The sequence below is a fragment of the Helicoverpa zea genome, chromosome 20, assembly GCF_022581195.2.
Source record: "Helicoverpa zea isolate HzStark_Cry1AcR chromosome 20, ilHelZeax1.1, whole genome shotgun sequence".
NCBI classification, from domain to species: domain Eukaryota; kingdom Metazoa; phylum Arthropoda; class Insecta; order Lepidoptera; family Noctuidae; genus Helicoverpa; species Helicoverpa zea.
This window is the reverse complement of record NC_061471.1, coordinates 8,688,541-8,715,857: the sequence shown is the minus strand read 5'-3', so window position 1 is coordinate 8,715,857 and position 27,317 is coordinate 8,688,541. Positions and strand designations below refer to the sequence as shown.

Sequence of the window (27,317 nt, the reverse complement as noted above, 5' to 3'; positions counted from 1 at the left end):
CCCCATAACTTTGATTTAGTAAATAAAAAATATTTAGATAATTAAGTCTTTGCTAAAAATAAAGCTACCACTTGAGTTTATTTTTTTGTAGCTGCAGCTCAAGCATGACAAACGTCAAAATTTGTCAATAATACGTTTCACAGATCACAATTTTTTTGCTGTATTTATGATAGGGAGTAGGATAAGCTCGCATTTCTTTGTCTGAAAATTTTATGGAGATTTTGTGTTAAACAAGCCCGTGTGTTGGTGTTCTTGATGGTGTCCGGTGACGATTCAAATGGTGGCCGTTTGTCGCGTAAAACTACGAGGTCCCCGAACCGTAAGTCCAAGAAGACAGATGCAGACCTAGCAAAGGGGTCAGCGTTGCGAAATGATTCGCAACCTTCTGTCCATAAAAGGAATCTTTACGTCGTTTCTTTCCCAATCATCATTCTGTTTAACGTGCTAAGATCAATTTTATATCAACTTTTTATAATTTTTAAATATTTGTATACGGCGTCGCATCGGTTCATGCACAAGCCTCGTAAAGCGGGCGAGTGTAACTTGGAAGTGGTTGTGAAGGACGGTATAGTGTCTACGGAGCTCGCCCCCAGCGAGGAGATGTCTCACATACACAATGTGGGCCCCGGGGACCCACTGCTGGCCAAGCAGAAACATCACCATCGCAAAGCTTTTGAGTACATATCAAAGGCATTGAAGATTGATGAGGAAAATGAGGGTGAGTTCCTAGTGGTAACTGAAAAACATTAGTAGAATAGTTTTTCTCTCAAAATTGTTGCAGTAAACAAAAATAGAAACATTAAATGTAGAAAAAAAATGTTCATCAAAACAAACTTCGACTTCCCAAATTTTTTATGGATGAAACTGGGTATAAATGGTGTAGACAAAGCTAAATTATGTCCATTTTATTCCATCTTATTAATATCCTAGTGACATTTAAATACATGTATTTATATACAATTGTAGTCAATTTCATTATTTTTATCTGTTAGCTGTTGCTATCAAACAAATGATTTCACAAAAAAAAAACAAACTTAATTATGGAATTCAGATGTAAAATATCTCACATAGTTTGTCTGTCTAGACAAAAGAGGTAAGAGATCTTAGAACAAAGGATAGAAAAATTCTTGACAATCTTGTTGTTTTCAATTTGGTATTGTTATTAAAAAACAAGGCATAGTTGTTCAACTATTCATGAGTTGTGACATTCTACTATAAAATGCCTATATCATTATTTAGAAGCAAAGAGGTTCTTATGTTCATAGTATTTTTCATTAAAGGGCTTCTTACTTTAAGTTTACAGCTTTTAGCTCTTGTACTTCATGCTATCCTGGTACCTGATATTGGTTAACTATTGCCCAAACAGCAAAACTTTTCCTGGAGTCAGGCACTTCTTATGGGACTTAACCTTTTCTTTGACCACTGTTGCTTCAGATAACATGATAAAGATACAAATTGGATAATAACATTGATAATTATTCCCATATGTCAATCCGAATGTTTGCAACAATATTTTGAAAACAATTGATGAAACAATGAGTTAAGAGTTGGATGTAACAAAAGTTAGCACTCTCTGAACTGAGTTGCCCAGAAATACTGTCAACAAACACATTGATATTTCCCACAGGACAAAAGGAACTAGCAATAGAGCTTTACAAAAAAGGCATTTATGAGCTCGAACGAGGGATCGCCGTCGACTGCTGGGGAGGCCGCGGCGACGCCTGGCAAAGAGCTCAACGACTTCACGACAAAATGAAAACCAATCTAGGCATGGCCAAAGACAGACTACACTTCCTTGGTATGAAATATCATGGTATTCCCTCACACCCGACATCACTGCCACAACTCAAGCTATGACTCAACTACGCTATTTTATTTTGAAAGTGGAAATCGGCTGAATGTTTGCATGCTAAGCTTCTTTATTTTCCTTTCAACATATACACAACTTATCCTACAGTTTCTATTGAATATAATTTTATATTCCCCACTGTAGCCAACCTAGTCGCGCTCAGTAAGTTGGGCGTAGAGAGTGAGCCCGAACGGAGCGACAAAAAGCCGACGGAGTCGCCCCTAAAAGCGCGAAGGCTTGAGAAGTCCAAGACGACGTTACTCGCACATACAGAAAGTAACAGTGGTCAAACGAAGCCTCCGAACGAAGGTAGACACACAAGAAATAACGCTTAGCTTCGTTTGACGTAACCTAATGCAAAATTCTATCAGAAATTCAAACTAACCTTTATATAACTTGATAGTTAACACTACACTCAACATTGGAAACTAATTGGACTGTTTTGTTTTAAATTGTCAGTGTTTGCATGGGTTGACAGCCTACCATTATATCAGCTTGCAAGTGTTTCAAAACTTTTAACACCGTGTGATGTGTTAATCTGTTACGTGTTAAGCTTTCCGCTGCATCTATACATAAGAGCATTTAAATATTAACTCTTTCATTTCAAACTTTCGATGAACAAAAGTATTATCAGCGTATAAAACGCGCGCTCGAGCTTCATAAATCATTTCAAACATGGAGCGAATTTCTAAAATTCTTGTCTAGGCTTCGAAGGAAAATGTAAGAATAGTTTTGTATGTATGGACGCAGTATGTCTCGCATAGTAACCAGGCACATACATTTATTAGCACAGCGCACAAGTCGGACACGTAACACGTCATTAGACTTCGTTATATGTACTTAGAGTCTAGATTTTTAGGTCTACAACACGGTTAGAGTGAAAACTGTTACATTGACTTGTAATGCAGGCTTATAGTCTTAGCTTTTGTTTAGATTTCGGCTTTGAAGCCCCGTTTCAACAGCACCTAAATAAAAATAATTCGTCTAGTCAACAAAATGTAAATAATTGCTGAAAAAACGTGATACTGCATGCGCTTACGCATTCGACGTCACATTACGCATTTTCATTGAATAAATATCCTCATAGATAACTTTATCTTTGTTAACATTGACATTATGCAACTTTCCTCTCGTGTAACACAAATATTTGAACAATATTATGCGGTGTTACGCTGAATTAAGATAACAAAACTGCAAGGCTGTGATAGAGCGTCCGGTTTGTTCATTATGTATGCAAAAAACAGTCTTAAAAATATCTGGTCTATCCTTGAACGTAAACTAGTTTATATCTTTAATTTATGGACCGAAAAATTCATGCTAATTGATGATTGGTTCCTAGGCTGGTTGGTCTCAGTTCATTTGTTTTGTATGGCCACGGGTGCGTAGGGGACGCGATGGAGCGCGCCAAACGCACACGCACGATCTTTTACATACGACATATTGTATTTCCCTAACATTTCGTTGCAGTTCAATGAGCAACATGCATGTTTGTTGTTTCACTGGTTCCGCGGCATTGTATGGAATCGGAAGTCCTGTATTTTGTGTTCAGAAAAGGGTTTTCCGACTTCAAATGTAGCATGACATGAGTACACCAAATAAGCTTTTATTATGAAAGGAATATGACAGGTCTTCATTCACTATCATGCAGTTTTCAATCAAAAGCGTAACAAGGCCAATTTAGAATTAAAACCAACCATAAACTGTTTCACGGTGATTTAATGAACATAGACTGTAGACGGTTAGTCTCGCACAATTTAGCGCCAGTTTCACAGCTGGCCATTTACAATTTGTTAGAATCAACTGAAGGAAACCGCTTATTATGGTGTTATAGTTCGTTTATATAGACGTAGGCGAAACAACCGACGATCTGACCCTAGGAATTACCGCAATAGTAATTGAGATTCACACTATACGAGGATTGGACGAAGTATCTTAATGTTTCTGAGATAAATAAGCCGCTCACGGTCTCACTCGCGTCCCGTGGGTCCTACCTCGCAAATCAGAAGTAGCTTAAAGCCATCCTCGATAAATGGGCTACCCATCAGTGATAGAATTTTTCTAAAGTACTGGACACCAGATAATACATATTGACCTTTATAATATTCGTATAGATTAGAGGAATTCTGCCGTCAACTGTAATGAGTTCTTTGAACCTCGTTTCCAATAGGAGAATCTTGAATCCTGAAATGGTCAATCTAGTTCACCTCAGAGCGAAAATTAGAAAATTGGATAAGTTTTCAGAAGATCAGCACGTTTAAACTGATTGGATACAATTTTCACCTCGGCGTGTGTTCGTGACTAAACGACCCTTTTAACCCTGGATTAAACGAAGAAGTTTATACGTGATCTATTAGGTAATATAAAGTATCTGTTTACCTTGAAGAGTTAGACGGAGGTGAAGGGTTATTTGAAGTTCGTCTGAATTTATGAGAACAGAAAATAAAAACGAAATTTGAGTAGAGAGTACATCACGTACAAAGACAGCTTTTCCCAGTCAAATATTGCAAAGAAATTTATAGCAACATAAGATCAAGATTTAACTCTTCGCAATGCGAGAAGCACTTTGAAACCCGTTGAAAGCAATCTAACTTCGCAAGAAAAACAATCTCTTTCACCAAAAAGCTTAGATACAATCCACATTGTGCTTCGATAACATTTACAAAGACATCGAATGATTGTAACGGACACAAGCCTATCTAAAAGAAAGTTTTCACTATCATTCTGTATAAAAAGCACCTTTCCAGTCTGTTAGAAGCGTCTCGCAATATGATACAGTGGCTGTAGCGGTCGATGACCCACTGACATTGGCAGTGGCCCCTTTTCCACTAGCCGATGCAATCAATCGATTTAGTTAAATGCGTCCGAGTGTATTTGGGTGCAGACCGCTCTGGTCACCGAAACAGCTCTATTTTTGTGACCGAAGCCCGAAAAGGGAGTTATAATCACTGTAGTATGTATTTCCGAGTTAATGTCTTAAGAAGGTGACTTAAGTCTGTGGGTGAATGGATTTTAAAGTATCGGGTGTCGACATAACCGCAAGGGCCACTGGAGTTGTGTCCTTTCATTCCTAAAACATGTATGACGTATTTTGGACACCATTAAAAAGTAGCTTAAATAGGTTTATCAGAATTTAGGTGGCAATTCCGAAAATGCATTTAAATAAATAAGTAATTATGTAAACTAAAAAGAAGTAACATTTACTTAATATTTTATTAGCTAAGGAGACCTACGTTTAGCAGCGGACGGAAATTGGCTGGCATAATGATGATGCTGGATAAGGAAATAATAAAAATACACAGTGAAGTAATATAAGAGAAAATTGTCTTGTTTAAATGTTTATCTTTAGTATAAGGCCCATTATATTAGAGGTGTTATTATTGCGGCTCAATGGCTGTTATTGATTATTCTAACCGCGTATATCCTGATGAATTAGACATGCGATGATGAGATAAAATACACTATTTCCCTTTATTCAGAAGACTCCTTTGTGCATCTATTTTCCGTTTTATAGGAATAAAGTCGAGGACACACATATAAGATTATTCATGTCCGTTATCCTTGATGAAGCGTTTTATTGTTAACTATAGGTAATTTGTTGTGTGTATAATTTTATTGCGTAGATTAACTACAAGTTGGCAGGTGAATGGGAGTTTCTTGCATGTGTATTTTGCCCCTAGTGTAGGCTACCTCTGGATACGGGCTTAGTAGCAATATGAATACTTATCCGATTCTTTGTAGTTGATATAATTTTTTAAAGGTAGATTCTTGCATTTTCCTCTTTCTATATCCCTTTTTCCTGTATTCGATTTTTCTTAATACAAGACCCCTCTATCGGCTTGGACTATTTGTAGTTTTTAGTTACACGTATTTCAAAAAATCTTAACCCAGCAAGAATGTTATCTAAAATATTTGTTTTATCTACAGCCTAACCTCCATTTTAGTTTAGCACAGAAGTTTGCACAGTTAACGAACTAGTCTAGATTGTTATTTGTTCAAAATTCTCTTCCAAAGTGACCCAAATTAGTCGCTTCAAAAATAAAAGACAGCACTTCGTCGTAACCTAGTTTCTAAAATAGTGAACCATAAACATAGATACGATAAGATTTTTGCCAGGTAAATTCCAGATTTGTATGGCTGTCAGGTACTTTTTTAAGATTAAGTAACTATATTAATGCGTATTGTTATATTAAGGACACTGAATTTGCATAAGAATTAATTCCTTTCTGTACATTTTGAACTGTGACATTCAAATAAGATTGAGCCTGTGTCATGGACATCATTTTAAATGATTTTAACGTAAATTAAGATACAATTGAGGACAATGCAATGTGCGTAGTGTTTCTTAAACTAAGATAAAATTAATATGACTATATGCCGCAATAACAGCTATGATTCATCTCAATAAAAATCATTTGGTAGTGCCCAGGTCCACGACACGCCCGCGTCATCGTCCAATGCAAAACAATTCTCCAATTATAACGTTATGGAAATTAGGACAACTACTTGTTGACCTTTATTTCTTCCTAGGAGAGCTAAATAATGTACTAGTGTAACAAAATACTATGTACCTATATACTTCTCAAGATATAGCTTTCGGTCTGCGCCAAATTTTATCGAACTCGAAGTTAACAGTTTGATCGAGAAAGTGTGGTAGCTGACAAAGTTTTAACGGGCATATAAAATAGAGATTAAGTTAGGATGATTCATAGCCCATAATATTATTATAACAGACTGTTTCAAGTTTCATATCGAACCTCCATCGTTAAAGGGCCTTTCAATTCAAGGAGGCCTTTCAATTTTTAGGGAGTAATGCCAAGGATTTTCAGTGTCATAGACATCGCCCATTTTCTCAACTCACACAATTCCATAGATTTTTCAAATTATCTCTTGACTGTTCATTTCACTGTTAGCTACTCAGTGTGGGTTTCGGACTTCCAATTTTGAAGACTATCTTCCTAACAAAGTCATCTTCAGTCGCAGGCCGAAAACTCACGACGGCTGGCCGACGGGTGCCAAGTGGGGGTGTTGGGGGCCCACTGATGAAGTCTCAGACCCTGCCCCGGTCCATGGGCAGGTCATCATCACAACCTAACAGCTCCAACGGGAGCTACAGCAGATACCCTGTGAAGCCGGCATCGACGCCACCGGCAGTCAAAAGACAACTTTCTGTAAGTGTTATTATGGTCTGAAATTGAATGCTAAATATTTTCTCTGTTCCTAATTAGTCTACTCCCGAATGTTTTTAAAATCCCAAAAGTTTTATAAGCTCTCAACGCGTAATGTATTTCTAAAATCGGCCAAGTACCTGTCGAGTATCGCGCGCTATATAATGGCTTTTGTATTTGGAAAGCCTTATAAAATATGTACCTAAATGTACATTTGTAAAACATTGCCAAAATTTCAGCTACACAATTTTTATATTCTTCTAGTGAAAATGCTGCAGCGGACAAAAGTACAGACAGATATATTTTAACTAGAGCAAGACGGTACTGTAACGCTCGTTGTCGCAGGATCGATTCCTACAGGGAATAATTAAGCTGCTTCAAGACTGTATGCTAGTATTACACAACTACATAAGAACATTTTGTAACGTATGGAAACACACATATCAAAACGCGGGTCTTATTCTTATATTCTTTTTCTGCGTGACCTTTCTGCACCAAAGGACTCTTGTACAAAGAAAAATATTTCTATACAGGATAAAATACAGCTGTGTCTTACGTAAGTCACGTGGCATGGGAATCGATCGGATACATTGACCGGTACTCCCGCGGTTAGCCCGTGGAAAAGTATCGCGTTTCATATCCGTATCCAAACAATACAATTTACTGTTTACACGGATATTATGATTTTTGACTGTATGTTGATTGTTTGTTGAAGTTACAAAAGAATTTAAAGTGTTTCTGTAACTCCTAATAGTTTTCGTCAAGCCTGGAATTTAATTGGAGGGAATTTCGTCCCTATTTCGAATTGAAATCGACCTTAAGATTGTTAGAAGGTTAATCAATATTTGATTCCGCTGATCAATCTTTTGTTAAAATTTAAAATAACTACATTTTTCTGCCTTATTTTGTACTTAACCGAAACAGACGAAAATACACTGAAAGCTCGTTCGGTCGCTCCTTAATTTATCGCGATGTCCGATACGCACTTGGCCGGTTTATTTGTATGAGTAGGTGAGTCACTTCGTCACCCTAAGTAAAGCGTGGCTCGATTCGTACACAACCTTCTTTTTGTATTTATATTTATATATCCAAATATATTTGAATTTAGATTTGTAGAATCACCAATTGGCACCTTCACTCATTGAAAATTCATTTGTTTTTGCACAACGTGGTTATGAGTCATTTTCGGGTTATGTCATACTTGGTTATGAAGCATGTAATTGTAATGTATTGGATATGTCATTGTTAAAGTTCATAATTGATTGTAAGTCGTACAAAGCACCTTTGTGGCGTTAACCCTGAAACTATCGCCTTCGTCTACTGAAAGAATTTATAGAACAGATATTATGATATAATATTCCTTTTGTGTGTATGAGCTACTGTACCACGCTTGTCGCAGCGTGACGATCAAGGAGAAATCCTCTTGGGATCGTAATATATAATGCAATTAATAATCCTTGCTTCTAACTTATAAACTAACTAACGTAATATTTTTTTCTTTACTACCACATTAACATGCCATTCATTAACCCTCAAATCATCGTACACCGCGTCTCACCTCAGAGCGCATACCAGGTTCCTTCAAACGGGTCTCCAGTCCGGCGCGTGGTAGGCGGCGGGTCCCAGCGAGGGACTCCTACGAGGAGTAGGACCCCTCAACCAGCCCTCAGCGTGCGGGGGGTTGACCCCAAACTCGTCCAGCTCATTTTGGACGAAATCGTCGAAGGAGGTCCCAAAGTGCACTGGGAGGACATCGCGGGACAAGATGTAAGTGAATGTTCTTCTACTAACTTCATATAAGTCAAAACAAGTGTCAGTCTTATAAATACTTGTATGTACAGAATATATTACACAACACTTCAGACTTTAGAAGCTTTTAGGCTAATTACACTGAACTCGAATTTAGCCAGTTATGTTCAAGCCCTATGTGGAAGGGAGCTATATGAACCAGTCCAGACTTCGGTTAGGTATACAGAAAATACACGTGTAAAAATATACACGGCCGTTCAGAGAATGCGTTCCTGACACCTATCAGTTAGTCACGACTAGTGATGGGCACAACATAACACTGAGTTCGTTACCGTTCCTTCAAAATGAACCGCCGCATTATTTTAAGATTATTTTCGTTTTAAATTGGCGGAATCATTTGTTTTATATTTTAGTTATTTAAGTGGAAACCAAAAAAAGGTAATATTCATATAATAAAATTGTGTTATTTATTCTTTGTTACAAGTACATTGAATTGAATGTGCGAACAGAATATTAATCAGACTCAGATTTGCTTGAGGAGGTGGTGTCTTCATCATCATCTTCGCCTACATGTATAATTTTAATATTATCAATTACAGAATCAATCCTGATATCTCGGTCTAACAAAAGCCGGGTAATCAAATAAAAACAGATCGAAAACACTTGAAAAACGTGGTCTATGCGCACGAAACGACAACGGACGACTGTTTTAGCGTCACAAAATGGCGGCCCATAACGCCATTTGGGGTTACCATTTTTAATCTAAGTATAAAAATGCGGTTTGGTCATAGTTTTATTTTTATATTTCATAAACGTTATAATTAAGTCTTATAGTCCATTATTTTCCAATTCTTAAAAAGAAAATCAAAACGTATTATTTTATATTATAACTGTATAAGAACAGATTACGATACTTGCCTGTTATTTTTAGCACAGCACTACAAAATATAAACCGCTGACATAACCTTGTAATAGCGCAGTATAGATTTAGAAAAATATTGTTTACCAAGTTATTTGACACTCAGTTTGGCACAAAATTATAACATTCATTGATTATTGATATAATAATGTTGTTTTAATGCTCTTCAATTGTTAAAACGGTAAACAACCAGCAAAAATATTTTTATCGTAACTGCAACGCCATTGCAAAGTTACGTCGTCAGTTCAATCGCGACGTGTCAGGAACGCATTCTCTGAATGGCCGAACTATAAGAGATCTAGAGAGTACTTCTTATTTTTTCGTAAATGAAGCCCTGAAGAATCAAAGCTATCTTGGGAACGGAGATCAATATTCATTCTTATTGAACATCTCATTTGGCTCTTATTCTTATTGAACATTCATTACGAAAACCTTTACTTGGATGATTTCATGAAAGGTTCTTTTCTCTTTCCCTAACTTCAATAAGTACCTTTACACCCAAAGTTTTGTTGGCCATTGACCTTTTGTATAACGGTGTAACGTTGTCACATCAGCTTTCGGCAAGCGAAGCACAAAGCCTTCGATCACGTCTTCAATGGCAAATGGAAAAAAAAGCAAAACGAACCTTCGAAGTACTTAATGGCAAGCACGCTTTTTTCCAACGCGGTAGAGTTCATCAACATTAAACTGGTGAAGTTTTAAATCCCCTCAATAAGGTTTATCATAAGCCTGTAGTAGATGCAACTGAAGGCAGTTATAAACTTTTACTTTATTACTTACTTCAATAAATTATCTATCTTTCGATTTGCTTACCAGAGATAGGACCTCTTTTGCCATTACTCGTTAGGCTGTCAGAATATTATCTCTAGCTGCTAAGCAAATGAGACTTCGTGTGCATTTGTTTTTAAGTTATCTATGTAACATATGTATTAGTTTATGATTTAATGTTATAATATATTTATGTATTGTATTCTCTATGGGCCTCAGATGCCTGACTTAAATAAATAAATAAAATAAAATAAGCAAATGAGACAGGTTATCAAAATCCAACCGTAAACGTCCAATCTATGTTCCTCCTGATGCCCTTCATGTACCAGACCAGCGGTAATTCTTTTTTAAAAATCCCGCAGCCCCAGCTGGCATAACAAAGGCCTCCCATATCTAGACACACGGCAGTGTGTCCGCCAAGTTCGAGCAAAAAAAAGCGACACACCGGCCGTGGGTTATATTACACGAACCATTTCGGGCCAAATTAGACCCCCCTATAACTCAAAATCTATTTTATTTACGCATATCAAATTTCTAGTATCTGTTGAGACCCCCTCACTTATCTAAAATACAAAATTTCATTAATATACCTATTGTAGGTCTTGAGATATTGACGTCAGAAAATCGCTATTTTTACTATACACTCACTGACTGACTGACTGACTCACTCATCAAAAACCTAGACCACTTCCAATGGTCGTATTGACTTGAAATTTGGCATGGAGGTAGGTCTTTATGTCAAGGTAAAGGGAAAAATCAGAAAATGGCCAAGTGTGAGTCAGTTTCAAAATAATGAAGGTGTAAAGTTATACCCGGTGTAAATTTATACCCCTAAGGAACTAAAACGAACTAAATTTATCTATATTTATATAATACTAGCCGTTTTCCCGCGGTTTCACCCGCGTCCCGTGGTAACTACTGCCCGTACCGGGATAAAATATAGCCTATGTTACTCGTGGATAATGTAGCTTTCGAATGGTGAAAGAATTTTTAAAAACTGTCCAGTAGTTTTTGAGCCTATTCATTACAACCAAACAAACAAACAAAGTTTTCCTCTTTATAATATTAGTACAGATACCTTCGAATGGTCGTACCGATCTGAAATTCGTTACAAAGGTTTGTATTTAGTCAAAGTAAAGTAAAAATTTGAAAACGGCCAAGTGTGAGTCACTTTCGAAAATAACAAATGTGTAACTTTGATCCACGAACATAATATATGATAACATGTCATGTCAGTCAGTTGGTAAATCTAGTCCATTTAGTTAATCTAATTCATTTCTTTGTAAGAAGCATAGTGCCTATTCAAAAATCTGAAAGATAGTATAAATGAGACATTTCCTTAACTAACTTAATCATAAGAAAAAAATAAAATAAACATCCTTACAAAAATAAATGAAATCCCACCCAAAACAAAAATGTGAAAGGCTGCCAAGTTCGATAATATGGGAATGCTTCGCCTATAAAAGAAGTGAGATCTGAATAAGTACCAAGTTCCATACACATACCTCAGTTAAAAATAGTTACTTTTTAATGATGTTACTTGGCAAGTTTTAATAGAAAATTATATACTTGATTCATTGCGTTTAGTAGGTTTATAATAAGGTGTGTGAAAACTTGCCAAGTAACATCATTAAAAATAACTATTTTTAACTGAGGTATGTGTATGGGAACTTGGTACTTATTCACTCACTTCTTTTATAGGCGAAGCATTCCCATATTATCGAACTTGGCAGCCTTTCACATTTTTGTTTTGGGTGGGATTAGATTACTAAACAAATAATCTGTACTTTTTAATACCATGTATTTTTTGGTATTATCCAATCTCCAAAGCGGGCGAAAGTTTTTCAGATGGTAATAGGATGGCCAATTCTGTCTGTCTGGACTTGTTGCCGATTACATTTTTGGGCCTTAAAAATATCTAGTCAAATGAAGGTGACACTTGTCATACCTAACTCTTCGGGGACAACATTTATTATCCATGTTATTTTGTACCCAATATTAGTTTTGTCCTTTAAATATAGGTACTCTGAAATCGATACAAACAATGTTGCAAAAATTTGCGGCTAACAAAAACAAGACCATTGTGTTTTCGTGCGATTTATAAGTTTGATAGGTTCCCATTGATTCTATACCTGGCTCCATTCTCACCATGGGAATTGGAACCGAATAACCGAACTAAGTTCTCGTAATTAATTCCGCGTGACGTCACATTTTTCCCTAAGGGTTTGGTCAGAGGTGTTCTATAGCATTTGTGCTTACGTCACCTTTAATAGGGTCTACCTTACTAGTATAGTTTCTTTCTTCTTATTCTGACTTCTTAAAAAGTTCACTTGCTATGTATTCTGGTAACCCCAAACGCATTGATTGAATCATGAATTTAGCTCCTTGTGCTCATAAAGCCTCGAGAATAGCAGAGAAGTCTTTAATCGTTTCTCAAATAAATCTTTGCCATCATCGCAGATTTTAATGCTTACAAAAGTTGACGTCTATAAATGTTTTCTAAAAACCACTTTAATTATATTGAGCGAACGATGATAGTTACACAATGCATCTTTAAAAGCTAGAGAAAGTTCAACAATGATTAATCTCTATTGATAAAGTAAATACTTTTATTGACGATGATTAAGAACCATTATTTACGTTAAAAGACTTAAATTATATTTCTCAAGTGGATTTTATATTTGATTGGAGTATTGATTCGATATAAAAAGGTGTTTGAACAACTTTTTTCAGCAATCATTTCGATTTTACATTCACCTAATTGGTCTGTCTGGTGAGTTTTATTTGCTGAGATGCTAGTAAACTTTCACTGATAGAATTAATGGTCTGTTCTTAAGAGTACAATCACGCTTTTAAAGAAAACTCGCCCTATTGTGTCTGTGAAACAATCATGGATCGATAGATATGGTGAAGCCACACTTACTGTGTTTCTCCGTGAATCTATTCTTTTCTCATGACCATACATTTCTCCTGTATGATACGTCACACAAGGTCAGGATAAATTCCACTTACGAGTGATTTTCAAAATGATTTTGGAAAAGATTTTATGTGGAAAGATCTAATTATGAATATCTGGGTTTAGAAATTACCGTGTTACAAATATTTTTTGCAAAATTAGTTATGGATAGCAAAGCGCTGGTACTCAGCTGAATCCGTTTAGCCTGGAAGCCGATCCCAACATAGTTGGGAAAAGGCTCAGAAGATGATGATGAGTTAGGGATTGCAAAAATCACAAAGACCTCTTACCGTTTAAGATGATTCTCTGGGATACTATTTTTAACTAAATCTACCTTTACTTCATTAAGTTTATTCTATGAGCATGGTCCTCTACTTATTTCTTACGACATCGTTTTAAAAAGGTATGCGTGACTTGCTGAAGCGTATCCGATGCTGATTTATCCTCTATTGTTCTACAATTCTATGTTCTAGTCTAGTTATTGATCGTGTCTCGTATCTTAGGACAGTTTGACAAGCATATTCGTGACTGATTGGGTGTATTGGAACTTTCGGGTGATGTAATCTGGGTACTAAGCTTTTGTATGAGTCTGTAAAATGTTACGAAAGTTGTCCTGTTTTTGCAGAAAGTATTAAAGGCTAAATAGTAGAATTATTTAATGAGGAACTTGCGGCTACATATAACAGTCGTATTGGTCTGTATGATTTAGGCTTGGTACCGAGTAACTAAGTATAAAGTTTTTACGTAAAGTAGTAGTCCTTGATCAAGATGCGTGACCGAATGACGGCAATTACTTTGCCTCTGTTTAATAGGTGAATCTTGAACATACCTGGTGAAATTAAAACTCCCTTATAATCATGCTACTGTTCTATTTATTATTGCTATAATTTTGCTCATTTGTTTGTTTGTAGGCAGCTAAGCAAGCATTGCAAGAGATGGTGGTGTTACCGTCTCTGAGGCCGGAACTCTTCACTGGACTGAGATCACCGGCAAGAGGACTACTCCTCTTTGGACCACCAGGAAATGGTAAGTTATCTTTAATATTACAGTCAATATTCACATCCTCCGAGCCTTTTTCCCAATCATGTTGGGGTCGGCTTCCAGTCTAACCGGATTCAGCTGAGTACCAGTGCTTTACAAGAAGCGACTGCCTATCTGACCTCCTCAACCCAGTTATCCGGGCAACCCGATACCCCTTGGTTAGACTGGTGTCAGACTTACTGGCTTCTGACTACCCGTAACGACTGCCAAGGATGTTCAATGACAACCGGGACCTACAGTTTAACGTGCCATCCGAAACACAGCCAATGGTGTCTAAGATATACTTAGAAAGTACATACAGACTTAGAAAAGTTGCATTGGTACTTGCCTGACCTGGGATCGAACCCGCGCCCTCATACTTGAGAGATTGGTCCTTTACCCACTAGGCCACCACGACTTTTTTGTCAATATTCACTGTTCTAATAATATGTCTTCCTTCACGAAGGAAAATCATATTGACTACTTAATCTCTAAGCATCCTTAACATAGAGTAGTCAGTCACTTTCGTATGTCATCTATATTCCGCTGAGTAAACGCTTAAGATTCTCTTCACGGATCGCAAGGAAGTGGGTGGGACTGAACTAGACTCTTTGAACTAACGTTGTCGAGTTTCAAACAAGTTTCACTCCGAAACCCATCTCGTGAAAACTAACATCAAATAAGACTTTTAACAGGAGCCTTATTTGTAAGCCTAGATTTTCTTTGAATGTTCTATTTTATCAAAGCTTAAAAATATCCTTGCTTACCCAGGTAAAACTCTGCTAGCACGGTGCGTAGCAGCAGAATGCTCAGCAACTTTCTTCTCCATATCGGCTGCGACCCTCACCAGCAAGTACGTGGGCGAGGGGGAGAAGATGGTGCGAGCTCTCTTCCAGGTCGCCAGGGAACTGCAGGTCAGGAACTCTTGATTTGTCACTTGTTTATTGCTTTCATTTTAGAAAACTGTCAAAAGGTGAGTATAGACTACAATATTTTCTAGAGCATTTCTGTGTACCGTTGTATGTACCGTTCTTACGAATGGTACAATACAGGCAAAAGCTCAGTTTCCAAAGCATGTTTAGTTCGTAAAAGGATGATACACTAGAACATATCGTAGAGCGGCTCGCTGTTCTGTTACAAGTAAATGTTGAAGTCTATACTCACCTAAAGGTAGTTGAAGGTTTGGTGATGTATACGAATGATGTCATCTTGGGAAGTATTAGAATAACTTTTACTCGTGTAAAATTGAAATACTTTTTTACCGAAGATAATAGGGAAAAAAATTTGTATTGAAAAAAAACGCAACATTTTGCTGAGGCTTGTTGGGCATAGTTCCAGACTGCGATACAAACTCATGTAACAGAAAATCTGCTACACCGATTGTTGAAAGATGCACTCTTATTGATTTCTATCTGATAAACGCCACTCTACAACAACTGTTTCAAGAATCGTTTAGTCGCTAACCGAGTGAAGGAGAAAGCATGAAGATTAAGCGTTTAAACTCACTGACATTTTAGCATTAAACTCCATATAAAAAACCTCTAATTGCAATATCCAATTCCAATTTAAATGTTCGAAGTCATTTGAATAATTATCTTTTGATATTCCACCTCATTGGTTCACGTTATCTTGTCTATACCTACACAAGTCATCGACCTCCTTTCAAACGCATTGGCGGTGATAAAAAACTCCTTGGACGTTTGAATGCACTTTCTGAAACTCATTCTTGAAGGTATTTTTGTTCGTCCAGACCAGACCTATTGTTATAGTTTGAACATCCGGTTGCATAAAGTTTTATGTAATAGATTTGCAAAATGTCGCATATTGATTTGTATCGTTTTAAATACAGACAATGAAGGTCTCAAATATATAAAATATTCATTCAATATCTTCGTGCACACGAAAAACTGTGTCAATTTCCGATTTCGCAAAACATTCGTTATGGCTATATTGACCTTATGAACATTTCATTTTACTTCCTTTGAACATCAAACAATAATTTGCTAAATAAAATATTATTTAAACTGAGTTTTAAGTATATTACGAGGTCGTATGCACCTATATGCTCCAATTAAAAAAGAAAGGTCGGACAATCGGTCAAGTATGAATGAAAGTTATTTCCGTGCTATTGATTTTGTTTATAAATAATTCAGAATTGTCATTTATTTCAATTGTGGAAACCTCTCTCGGAAGAAGAAAATACTATTCACCTGAATCACGATAAAAATGCACGCATTAAACAATCGCAGTAAACAAACACAAAACTGAGACGGGATTTGACGGCAAAGGAAACTTCATTACTTTTTATCATCACATCATACCACGGATTTCTCTCCCAAAGCGAAGCATGTACATGATGAATGACATAATATTGTATTGAAATTGTTATCGTTAAGATTTTTTTTTTGTAAGAAAGACATGTTACTCGTGAGTTTGTTACGCCAGTTCTTATTCCCAATAATAACAACACATGTCATAGGAAGTGGTGAAGGGTGGCCGGTTTTGGGGCTGTCTCATGTTATTCCGACATTGGAAAAGAGCTGTTTTTCAGCGTACTTTTAATAAACGATTTTTAATTTAGTTTTTTTCTTATTTAAGAACTACAATGGGGCTACCATTTTTAAAAGTTTCATCCCAAATCATTCAATTTTCACCGTATTTTCTTCGCACAGCCCGCAATAATCTTCGTGGACGAAGTAGACTCGCTGCTATGCGAGAGATCGACGGGCGAGCACGAGGCGTCCCGGCGACTGAAGACCGAGTTCCTGGTGGAGTTCGACGGGTTACCGGCCGCGGGGGCCGACCGGCTGATCGTGATGGCCGCTACTAATCGGCCGCAGGAGTTAGATGAGGCTGCTTTGAGGTTAGTGGCTTGAAGATCATTGCGGTAACGATTGATATAGGTATGAAAGAAGCGGGTTCTATTTTGCCTGTTCATGCGCTACATATCTTTTGAATTAAATGAGTTACATAATCAGAATTTAATTGTGTCCTGGTCTGGATTATGATGGAATTTTCTGTTTTATTATCATAGCAACGGATTTTATGAACTCAATTTTTTTCTTCGACCAGGCCCTTGAATTTTGAATTTCTATCTATTTCTTCCCCAGACGATTCCCAAAGCGCGTGTACGTATGCCTACCGGACGCTCGCACTCGCATGTCGCTGATCAAGCGCGTGCTAGCCCGCGGGGCGGCCGCCGCCTCCCTCAGCGAGGAGGAGCTGGCGCGGCTGGCGGCGCTGACCGACGGGTACTCCGGCAGCGACCTCACCGCGCTGTGCCGGGACGCCGCGCTCGGCCCCATCAGAGGTACGAACCATTAGACTTCCCATACAGCACCTTCCTACCAAGGACGTATAGCCAAGTAGCTGAAGCCGTGGTTGGTCTACGGATTTGTAACGGTTTTCTAGTCTAAAGGTCTTCGTGTCTCTGGGAGCAGGTTCAGACGTGTCAGTGTTATGCTTAACCCTCACATTTTGCGAGGAAAAGTGTCTACATATACCCCTCTATCTTAATATCATCTGAAACCTGTCTTTTCTCACTCTCGAGCGTGACTCTGGTTCCCATACTAGCTCCACATGGCATACCAAATATTTTATTCAGATTTTGAATGTAGCACATACAATAAATAATCACGTAACGCATGCATCTGGCAATACCGGTGTTGCACGCAAAGCCTTGACCCGCTTTTGTCAAATGTCAGGCAAGTCATAAAACTGAATCGGCTCATTGATACTGACGCCCACGACACCTCCCAACTGGTAACTTAAAAACTATCAATCTATGTTAGGTAAATATAATAAGAAGCTCGCCACTTCGTCTGTATAAATTCACAATTTAGTTTGAAGGTCGGGGTTTAGCCGAGAAACATCCAATGGTGAACAAAGGTCTCCATGCATGCTGGGGGTATTTGCCCATACTGAGCACTGGGCATGGGTATTGATAAGTGCAGTGTAGGATATTTTTAAATGCTGTAACTAAAGCATTTAATATCACTTGGTGCTATGTGGTGGTTATACCGCCACCAGTCGGTCACCAGAGCCTTGTCCGTTTTACTAGTGGTGTCTTACTTTAATTATAATTCTAACCTACTTCGCATATGCTAATTGAATCATATATGTACCAATTGCACTTCATAATTATTTCGAAATTCGGTTATAAGCATAAATCATACGGTCAATAAACTTTATGACATGTCGTGGGAGGCGTCTGACTTACATGTACAACTTTCAATACTCCTTGTTACGTAACTACATTATTTCATTAGCTTATGTGTATAATCAACCTACATTAATCTTATTGTTAATATAATGTGTCGATTTTACATGGTGAAACCTCTGAACTGATTCCAATTTTTGGGGTAGCTATACAGATACGGTAGAAGGAAAGATGAGCAGAGATGCCATTATAGCAGTCGCCTTCTTTCAGGGCAAATAACTTACGGCAGGGGTGACTAAAACGATCAGTTTGGCATTTTGCAACGTTATTTTCTTAGAAGATTTTTCATTATGACATATCCGCTTGGCATTGCTGAACTGATAACAATTTCACAACAAATCCTTCACCATTTAACATATCCTCATACTCTAAAACCCACCCACCCTTCTCTTTACAGAACTGGACCCTGAGGAAGTAAAATGCTTAGACCTGTCTCTCGTGCGGCCGATAACCTTCCAAGACTTCATGGACGCGCTGAAGAGGATCCGACCGTCGGTGTCTCCTCACAGTCTAGTGGCCTATGAGAAGTGGTCCGTGCAATATGGGGATCTTGGGCTATGAAGCATTTGTTATACAGGTAATGTGTGTTCATATTGATTGTTTTATGTCATTAGTTGTCTGTGTATATCTTGAACAGTAATGTCAAGCGGATTGAGAAAGCGTGTGTGGTGATTAATGCTCATTCCTCCTAATGAGAAAGGCAGTGAGACGATAAAAAGGCTCGTGCAAAAATGACTGAGGTGACAAAAATATCTCTGGGAACCTGGACAAGAGAGTTTGAATTCGCCAATCTCCACTGAGCAAGCGTGGTGATGGACGCTCTTATTCACTGTATGAAAAACCTGTGTGCAGTAGGATGATAAAATTCAGGATGGATGGATGGATGTAAATTCTGGATATAATCGAGGAAAAAAAACTCCTTTTAAGTTACCGTTATTTTTGCAGTATTTTATTTTCTGAATCACTTTTCTCAGGCTTATTGTCTGTTACTCATGAGACGGTCGAATAACTTGAGGAAATGGCAGAAGATGTCATCCGTAAAATAGTGTTTGTCAAAGACCTTGTAGAAAGAAAACCTAATCTTAAGTAAGGTCACTTATAAAAGTAGGATGTTACATGACCTTGACCTTCGTTCTTATATCGGGTGTGTCGTTCATAATCACATTAAATCCTATGGCATATACTTCATAATATTCTATGGCGAATTGTAAAAAAATAACCTAATCCATTCAGTGGTTTAACCACAGGAGTCATTTTTCGTTTTTATAATTTACAACATGATGTGTAAAGCAAAGATAAAGTTAGGAATATCGAATGTTTTGATCGGTTGACAGCTGTCAGTTTTCAAGGGAGAATTTCAGTTGTTTGTAATGACTGACTTTTATATGGTGTTCTAATTTTCGCACATTTTTATTCTCTTTACTTTGTTTCTACTCTCTACTCTTTAAATCATTTTTTTATTTTTACGTATTTTTATTTTTTCTTTGTGTTAATCGACTTATATTAACCAGTATATTAACGCATTTCATGTAATGTGATTGTGAACGACACACCCGATATAAAACCTTATTTTTTACAGGTATCGGTAATTTACTCAGAATAATGGTGAGTCATTAAATTAAGGGAATAGAGAATAGAATGTACGATGTTGATTTACAAATTGATAATATTTATCACGCAAATATTCATCGCTCAAATTTTATATAATCCTACTTTAATGTCTTGACCACACTACACAGATTAAAAATAGAAGTAGCCATATTCCTTTTGGATCTCCTTGAATAAACACATTCCCAGAAGTGTGGTCGGGGCATTATACCGGTTTCTTTACAATTGACATATTAAAGTCACATTTTAATGTTGAATCGCATCTAGTCAATTTTGACTGTTTTGCGTAATCCACAGTCCATTAAAGTAGAGATGCCCAGTCGATTAGTTTTATCGATGTTTGCCGTAATCGATTTTACGTGTAATGTGAAACTTGCCATGCAGTATGTCAGTGTTGACGCTTTTAATATTGAGTAGTGTTAAATAGAAATAATTGTTTTTAATTTGTACCACAATTTTATTCAAAGAATACAGCCCTTGAATGTGTTATGGGACTAAATTAAAAATTATTATTCTAAATCCAAATGTCCAAACTCCATAGTCCTTAACGGGTGACGCCAAATGATATAACCCGGCTCGTTATAGAAGCCGCTTTCAATGTATATAGATGTAAAGGGATCGCTTTGCTCCAAACGCTTCTGTATCGAGGCGGGTTATACCAGCCCTCTTAATGCCCGTCCAGTCAAAAGGAATGTTAGAAAGTGGTCTCTATGTGAAGGACAGAAAGTTTAGTTTTCATTATCATGCATCCTTTTGGCTTGTTCGGCTTAGTTCCGCTTTGAACCCGAAGGACCAAATATAAAATTGTGGATAATCTTGCCCACGAATTATGATGATATTTCTTATCGAAAAATTATTTTGCAAAACAGTATGTTTTAAAAATTGTACCGCATTTCATAAGTACTCGATTTTATAGGAATGTAATTATGTACAGTTGCCCGCATGACATTGGTACTGGTGACAAAAGTTATTTAAACAAAGCTGATCTGTATTTTACGTGAATGTGTTTATCTTCACGCGGTTGACTGTACTTCTATAGTTCAAAATACATTACTACAAAATATAACACAATATCATGATGAATTTTTGTTACCATTTTTATAGAATAAAATATATAATCACATTTATTATCAGCTGAACAAAATGAAATCGTTGTACAAATTGAGTTTACCTTATAGTATTACCTCATAATTTTGTATATTTGAATTATTGCAATTAATTGTATTGTAGCTTAATGAAATTTTTATATTTTAATTGTGTTTTTTATTGAGTAAAATTATCGACAACCTTTATGTAGGTGTAGTGTGTAAGAATGAAGTAAATATTATTGCAATATGTATATGATATAATATACATGTCACCAAAACCCGTATTTTAGTAAGTAGCGAAACGCATTTTTACATACAGTACTTATTACTTTTACTGCATAATATCTAGTTTTATTATACTGTAATCTCACTTGTGGTGAAAAATAGAGATCATAACAAAATACAGATTCTTAATTGTATGATCACCTCAGATACAATACGTAGATCAAATATCGATGATTTAAATATATTGAAACCCATATTGTAAGGTTAAATGATTTGTCATAGGGTTGTCGATAAGTCAAAAGTAGGTTAGTACAAAACACTGCCCAGTGTTCTTAGATAATCCTTAGTTTTCAAATTAATCAACTGTTTATTATTCAGGCTAGCATAGTTTTGCGGTATTTTATTGAATTCTACCGTAAATCTCTATCAGCCAAAATATAAATTTCATTTTAAAATTGTTATCAAATGTACTTAATTAATCTAATTCTGTTGATTTTATTATTTTGTATTTTATCAAGAAAATTATCTTGCCGCAATCGCGAAATTAAAATTATGCTTTTCTATAGTATATAATATGCTGCAAATCTTATGAATGATTATAATTTTTATCGATAATCGAAAACGGGTAGCACATCACTTCCTTAGCAGATTGAATTAGAATCGTTTGCTCAAAATGTTGTAATGGTAACGATGATTTGAGCGTATTGAAATGATAATATATTTTCGTAATAGTTTGTTACAAATTGTCTATCTCTTGGATTGAAAGTTGTTTAATGGAAATTATCAATTACAGGACCACGCAGTTTGTATGTAATTGTAGAGTTGACATAGTGCCATGTAGTGAACGAATCGTGTCGAACTATCGAGACATAGAGCATATATGTGCATTTTAATATGAAGTAAATACACCGTTCTATGTATTATGTCAATAATGTCTTGTCCTAGAATAATAAATAATTAAATAAACTTTTATATCGACAATTGTCTCGGTGGTTCTGCTTTGCCAGAAAAATAAATGTCGAGTTTGTCTTACACTACAATACGCTTAAAACTAAACCAAAATATCACGTATCTTCCAAAAGACTAAATCACGATATGTGCTGTTATTTTTCTGGCTGAGTGTTACTCAAACGAGGGAGTTACGGTTGAACTCTAACGTTGAAGATATAAGGTTTCTATTCGCTTGTTCATCGACTGTTTTCGTATTGAGAAAAGCAATTTATTGGGTATGTATAAGAATCTCAATGTTTTTATTTTAATTCTATCTTAAATTTAATAGATTATGATCTCCATGATCTTTTTAGATCTATTTCTATCAATCGGACAGATGCAATAAGTTTTCATACCGTAACTCCCTCGTAAACCCGATATACAACTTCTAATAGATAGGTAGACATATTTCAAACCAGATTTATTTATTCAGCAAATGGCTAGATTTACTTTATACCTATTTATTGCGGTTTATTTTAAAGTGGTTTATTAGAAGTTGTGTATCGAGTATTAGTTCATCTCCGCTCCATATCGTGTTAGCCAAACGTTAAATAGATTTTGTAACGATAGTAAACAGATTTCCTAAAAAGACAGCGATATAGTGGTTAGTGCAGTTATCGTAGCGTCTATTTTAAAGTTAATATGTAGTTTTAGATAATGTAATGTAGGTCCGCCCTGTGTTTATGCTGATGTTTCTGGTTTGGCGTGACTTTGGATGCCTCGAAAGGGAATTTTAGGAAGGGTGGGTAGCCGTACTGTTTTCTGCAAAATCGAAAATTTCATTTTTAATCTGTGAACGAAAAGGTTTTATATAATAGATTGTATGAAAATGAAGAGGTGAATGCCAGAGAGACGAAACATTGCGATTTTTTGTATCGGCCCCAAAACTTTGGGAATTGCAATAGTTGATCTTTTCGAAGGTGTTAAGCAGCGCGAACGTTTTACTGTATTCAATCAGTATAGCTTACATATATATATAATTTGAATGATATATGATGAAATATATAATATGATCCTGTAGTGATTTATCATTTTAAAATAAAGGATGAGACTAAGAGAACCATATCAGGAGGAATAGAAAGCGGTCTACTCGACCGAAAACATATCCGGGAAGGAGTCGATAGAACAGTTATTTTGAGGTCAAATTCAAAGTCACGCCACAACCCGCAGCCATGTAGATACGCCCCTTAATATAGTGTTACCTCTCCTAGTACTAAACTAGATGGCAGTGATTCATTTTTGCTTCTTACACTTACTGTCCACTGACATGGGTCAGCATAAGAATTGCAGAGATAAGATATATAAGTACTATCGAATAAACCGTCAGTTGCAGAAAGATCCATTAAAATTAAAGCTTTAAATCTATTGCTAACACTTTTTAACTTGTCAAAAGAGACAGCAACCGATTTAAAGAATTTTTATTTTTAATGGATCTGATCTGAACTGATGAATACTCTCATGAAATGTCGTCAGTTCAAGTATTTAGTTACGTTTTTATGCTCACTCTTCAAATCGTGTGAGCATGTAGAAGTAAAAAAATATAGTGGAAGGAATGACAAAAATATAGTGACTTTTGAAAAAAACACATATTTATTTCTTGAACATTTCAGTGGACAGAAGACAGTTTAGATAGAATAATTCCTTGAATCTTGAAACCCGTCATACACTACTGGTAAACAAAATATATGAACAGAAGGCGCGTTAAAATACGTGTATAGTAAGAGTAATGTTTTATATGAAATGGATATTAACATGTGTGTGTATGTATTATTATTCGAAGGTGTATTTAAGGAGTTTGTAAAGTAGGTCGCACAATATGTTTTTTCCCTGAGGCGTTGGCAGAATGAAATGCTTTGGCCACAATCTCTATGGCTTTTTGATGGTCTGATTGAATTCGAATTTTGAATATCTTTTTAAACGAAATGGTACTATTGAGTGTTATTTTTTTTTTTTTTGTTAAGTGTGGATCTCGTCAATGTAATGTCATTTTTTAAATAACTATGGAGACGTGAATAATATGTGTACTGGTTACGTTTTTATGCACTGTAGTGTATGTCGAGGTTTATCCCTGAACTTTTTTTGTTAATAAAAGAAAACTTTTTAAGGCAAGTGTGCAAGTAAAGTAAAAATAACGTTGTGATTCTTTTAAACAATCGTTTTTGATGTTTCGGTTGTAGTTTTCGGGATTTTTGAAAAATAAGTTTTTAAATGCAACGTATTATATGTTTCTTGTTTCTGTATTCGTAAACTGTTTACTAGTTACGTTACGTTTTACGACAATGTGAAGTTTGCATATTAAAATTAAATTATGTATCTTTTTAGATCGCCAAATGAGAACAAATGAATTAAACTAAAGTTAGCCAAAGCAAAAAAATATCGTTTATTTTTTAAAGGGCACTTATGTCAGTACTGATGAAATTTCTTGAAGGTCATTCAAATCTTTTCACTGAATTAATCGATCCAGCTTTAATTTTAGCAGAAAACAGCTTTAATATTTGCTACGCGATACTAGTGAACATCGATATTTTTCAAGAATTTATCGATAAAACAACTCTATATCTAAACTTTTCTTTACTTTTATTCCTTCTATACTTTCTACCCCTAACGAATTAATAAAAATTCTGTATCGATGTAAAAGCATCACGTGCATAATCTGATTTAAACTTAAAGCGAGATAACTTTGTGAATGAAACCCTGAATACAAGGAAAAAGTATTTCGTATACAATCTTATCGGGATATTTCGAAAGTATATTTTTGCTGGCAGCACGCACATTATGACGTTTACACAATTAAAAAAAAAAAACTTATGAATCAAACACCTTCTCATTTTATGAATGGTAAATAATTTTAGGACGCTAGATCGCTAGCTGGTTTTGGTTCGAAATTAAATCTTACCAGTGAGAATTTTGAGTTCAGTCTCATATCTGTTGCAACAAAACCTATTAAAAAAAAAGACAAATTATACGGCAGCATGAAGCTGAAATATTTAAGTTGAAATTTTGTGGTTTTAAGTTCTACTTGATCAGGAATCTATTACATGATGATATAGGCAATATACGTACTAAATATTATTTTGAAATAACATACAATTATAAAACAGAGGTTTTGTTACTAGAGATATTGCGTGAACTCAAAATCTTGCAACTCTACCAATCCTTATGAACAAAATGAAATTCTTATCATCGTGCTTTGCATCGCTGTGATATGAATAAAACCCAATGCCTTATTTATTTTATGCGCACTATTCTTAATTACAAACTATTGTTACGTCGACTTGCAAGCGTCTGTCTGTCACCCAGAGTGAAGAAAAAGTCGAATAAAGGATACTCATTATAAAGTTCGGTCATTATGAAGTCTGTCATTATAAACTTCGGTCATTTTGAAGTCTGTCATTATAAAGTTCAGTCATTATGAGTCTGTCATTATAAACTTCGGCCATTATAATGTCTGTCTTTATAAAGTTCGGTCACTATAAAGTTCGTTATGAAGTCTGTCATTATAAAGTTGGTCGTGTCGGATTATGAGATGAGAGTGAAGGAACAGTGAGTGCATTTGTGTCTGCGCGAAAGCTTGTGCATATGTGTTATAATATGTCCTGCGCAGCTGGCTGATCTCCTTATATGAATCGGCCCTGGACGTGTTATTACATTATATTTGACATAAAAAAAATCGATAATTAAAAAAGTTTATATAAACTTAAATGAAACAAATTAAATTCATTTTTCAATTTAATTTATTAATACTAGGGTGACAGACAGCCATGAAAAAAATATTTATTTCAAACAAAATGAGCTTCGTAACAAATAAGTATCACGCGACTGATTGTTACCTTAAATAAAGATATTTCAAAAATTATTTCTTAAGTCGTTTTGATGTGATTGTTTTATGATAAGGTACAGTCAACTTCAGGTCAGTGGTAATAGTTTCATAGGAAAATCGTACTTATTACTATTGAGTTAAGGTACGTGACAGTTACCACTAATGTGCGGTTTACTGTACCTATTGATTGCAAGAACTGTAAGGTTCGCTTTTCGCTAAATGTAAGAGACAATGAAATGTAACTGAATTTATTCAGGTTATTCTACATTTTTCTAATTATTCCGGCCTATTTATACAGTAATGATGTTTTAAGGTTGAAATTGATGTTTATGTTTCGTTGTACGTACTGAACCCGTTTTATGACAGCTGAGATTTTTTTTCCAGTGCGAGAGAGATGGAGCTATACAATACAAATAGCACCGTCCCTTTTGCGCACTGGATTACTACTGTCATAATACGGTTACAAATTGGATTGAATCTCTTGTTTTAAGTGAAATAATGGTTTTTGTAAGTTATGTTGTCGTTTCTATATAAATAGGCCACTATTCACCTATTTATTGCGAATGGAAATTCTAAAACGTGGTTGTAATTGTTTTACACGTTCGCCTTTACGCTACTTGTTATTTTTAATTTAAGCGCACGAATTTATCAATTTGACTAAAATACTAAAACTTTGTTGGGAGTTGTACACACTTTGGGGCAGTCGACATTTTCATACACTCTTGTTTTTTTTTAATCGATTATGAAACAATAAAATTATTCTGAAAGTGTCCCAAAGTGTGTACAAATCTTTAGTTAAGTGTCGTTGAGTGTTACAAGGGAAAAAAATGATGATATTTTTTCATAATTAAGCACACTTTCGCCTAAACTGTCGTGAATGTTACACTAAGCATATGTGATACCTACACGGTTTATAAATAAATAATAATAATTTGTGAAAC

General features: G+C 35.8%; 1 protein-coding gene across 2 annotated transcripts; it reads left to right on the top strand.

The window, feature by feature from the left end:
* Positions 1-144: 144 nt before the first annotated feature.
* Positions 145-27,316, top strand: LOC124640032 (spastin). Of its 2 annotated transcripts, none has more exons than XM_047177616.1 (11): positions 145-718; positions 1,628-1,798; positions 1,994-2,158; positions 6,824-7,017; positions 8,590-8,781; positions 14,318-14,432; positions 15,198-15,340; positions 17,099-17,289; positions 17,537-17,736; positions 19,043-19,222; positions 20,225-27,316. In XM_047177616.1, exons 1-10 carry the CDS (start codon positions 256-258, stop codon positions 19,204-19,206), a joined length of 1,998 nt encoding a protein of 665 aa, XP_047033572.1. In that variant the 5' UTR covers positions 145-255; the 3' UTR covers positions 19,207-19,222; positions 20,225-27,316. The 2 variants fall into 2 exon arrangements, with proteins under 2 accessions (XP_047033572.1, XP_047033571.1); XM_047177615.1 differs by having other exon boundaries at positions 8,578-8,781.
* Position 27,317: the final 1 nt, after the last annotated feature.

Bases quoted from the DNA above. Each gene is read 5' to 3' on its own strand.
- LOC124640032 (XM_047177615.1), top strand. From the start codon at position 256: ATGGTGTCCGGTGACGATTCAAATGGTGGCCGTTTGTCGCGTAAAACT. The intron at 15,341-17,098 runs GTCAGGAACTCT...TTCTTCGCACAG, and splicing joins AGGTCGCCAGGGAACTGCAG to CCCGCAATAATCTTCGTGGA. The intron at 17,290-17,536 runs GTTAGTGGCTTG...TTTCTTCCCCAG, and splicing joins TTAGATGAGGCTGCTTTGAG to ACGATTCCCAAAGCGCGTGT.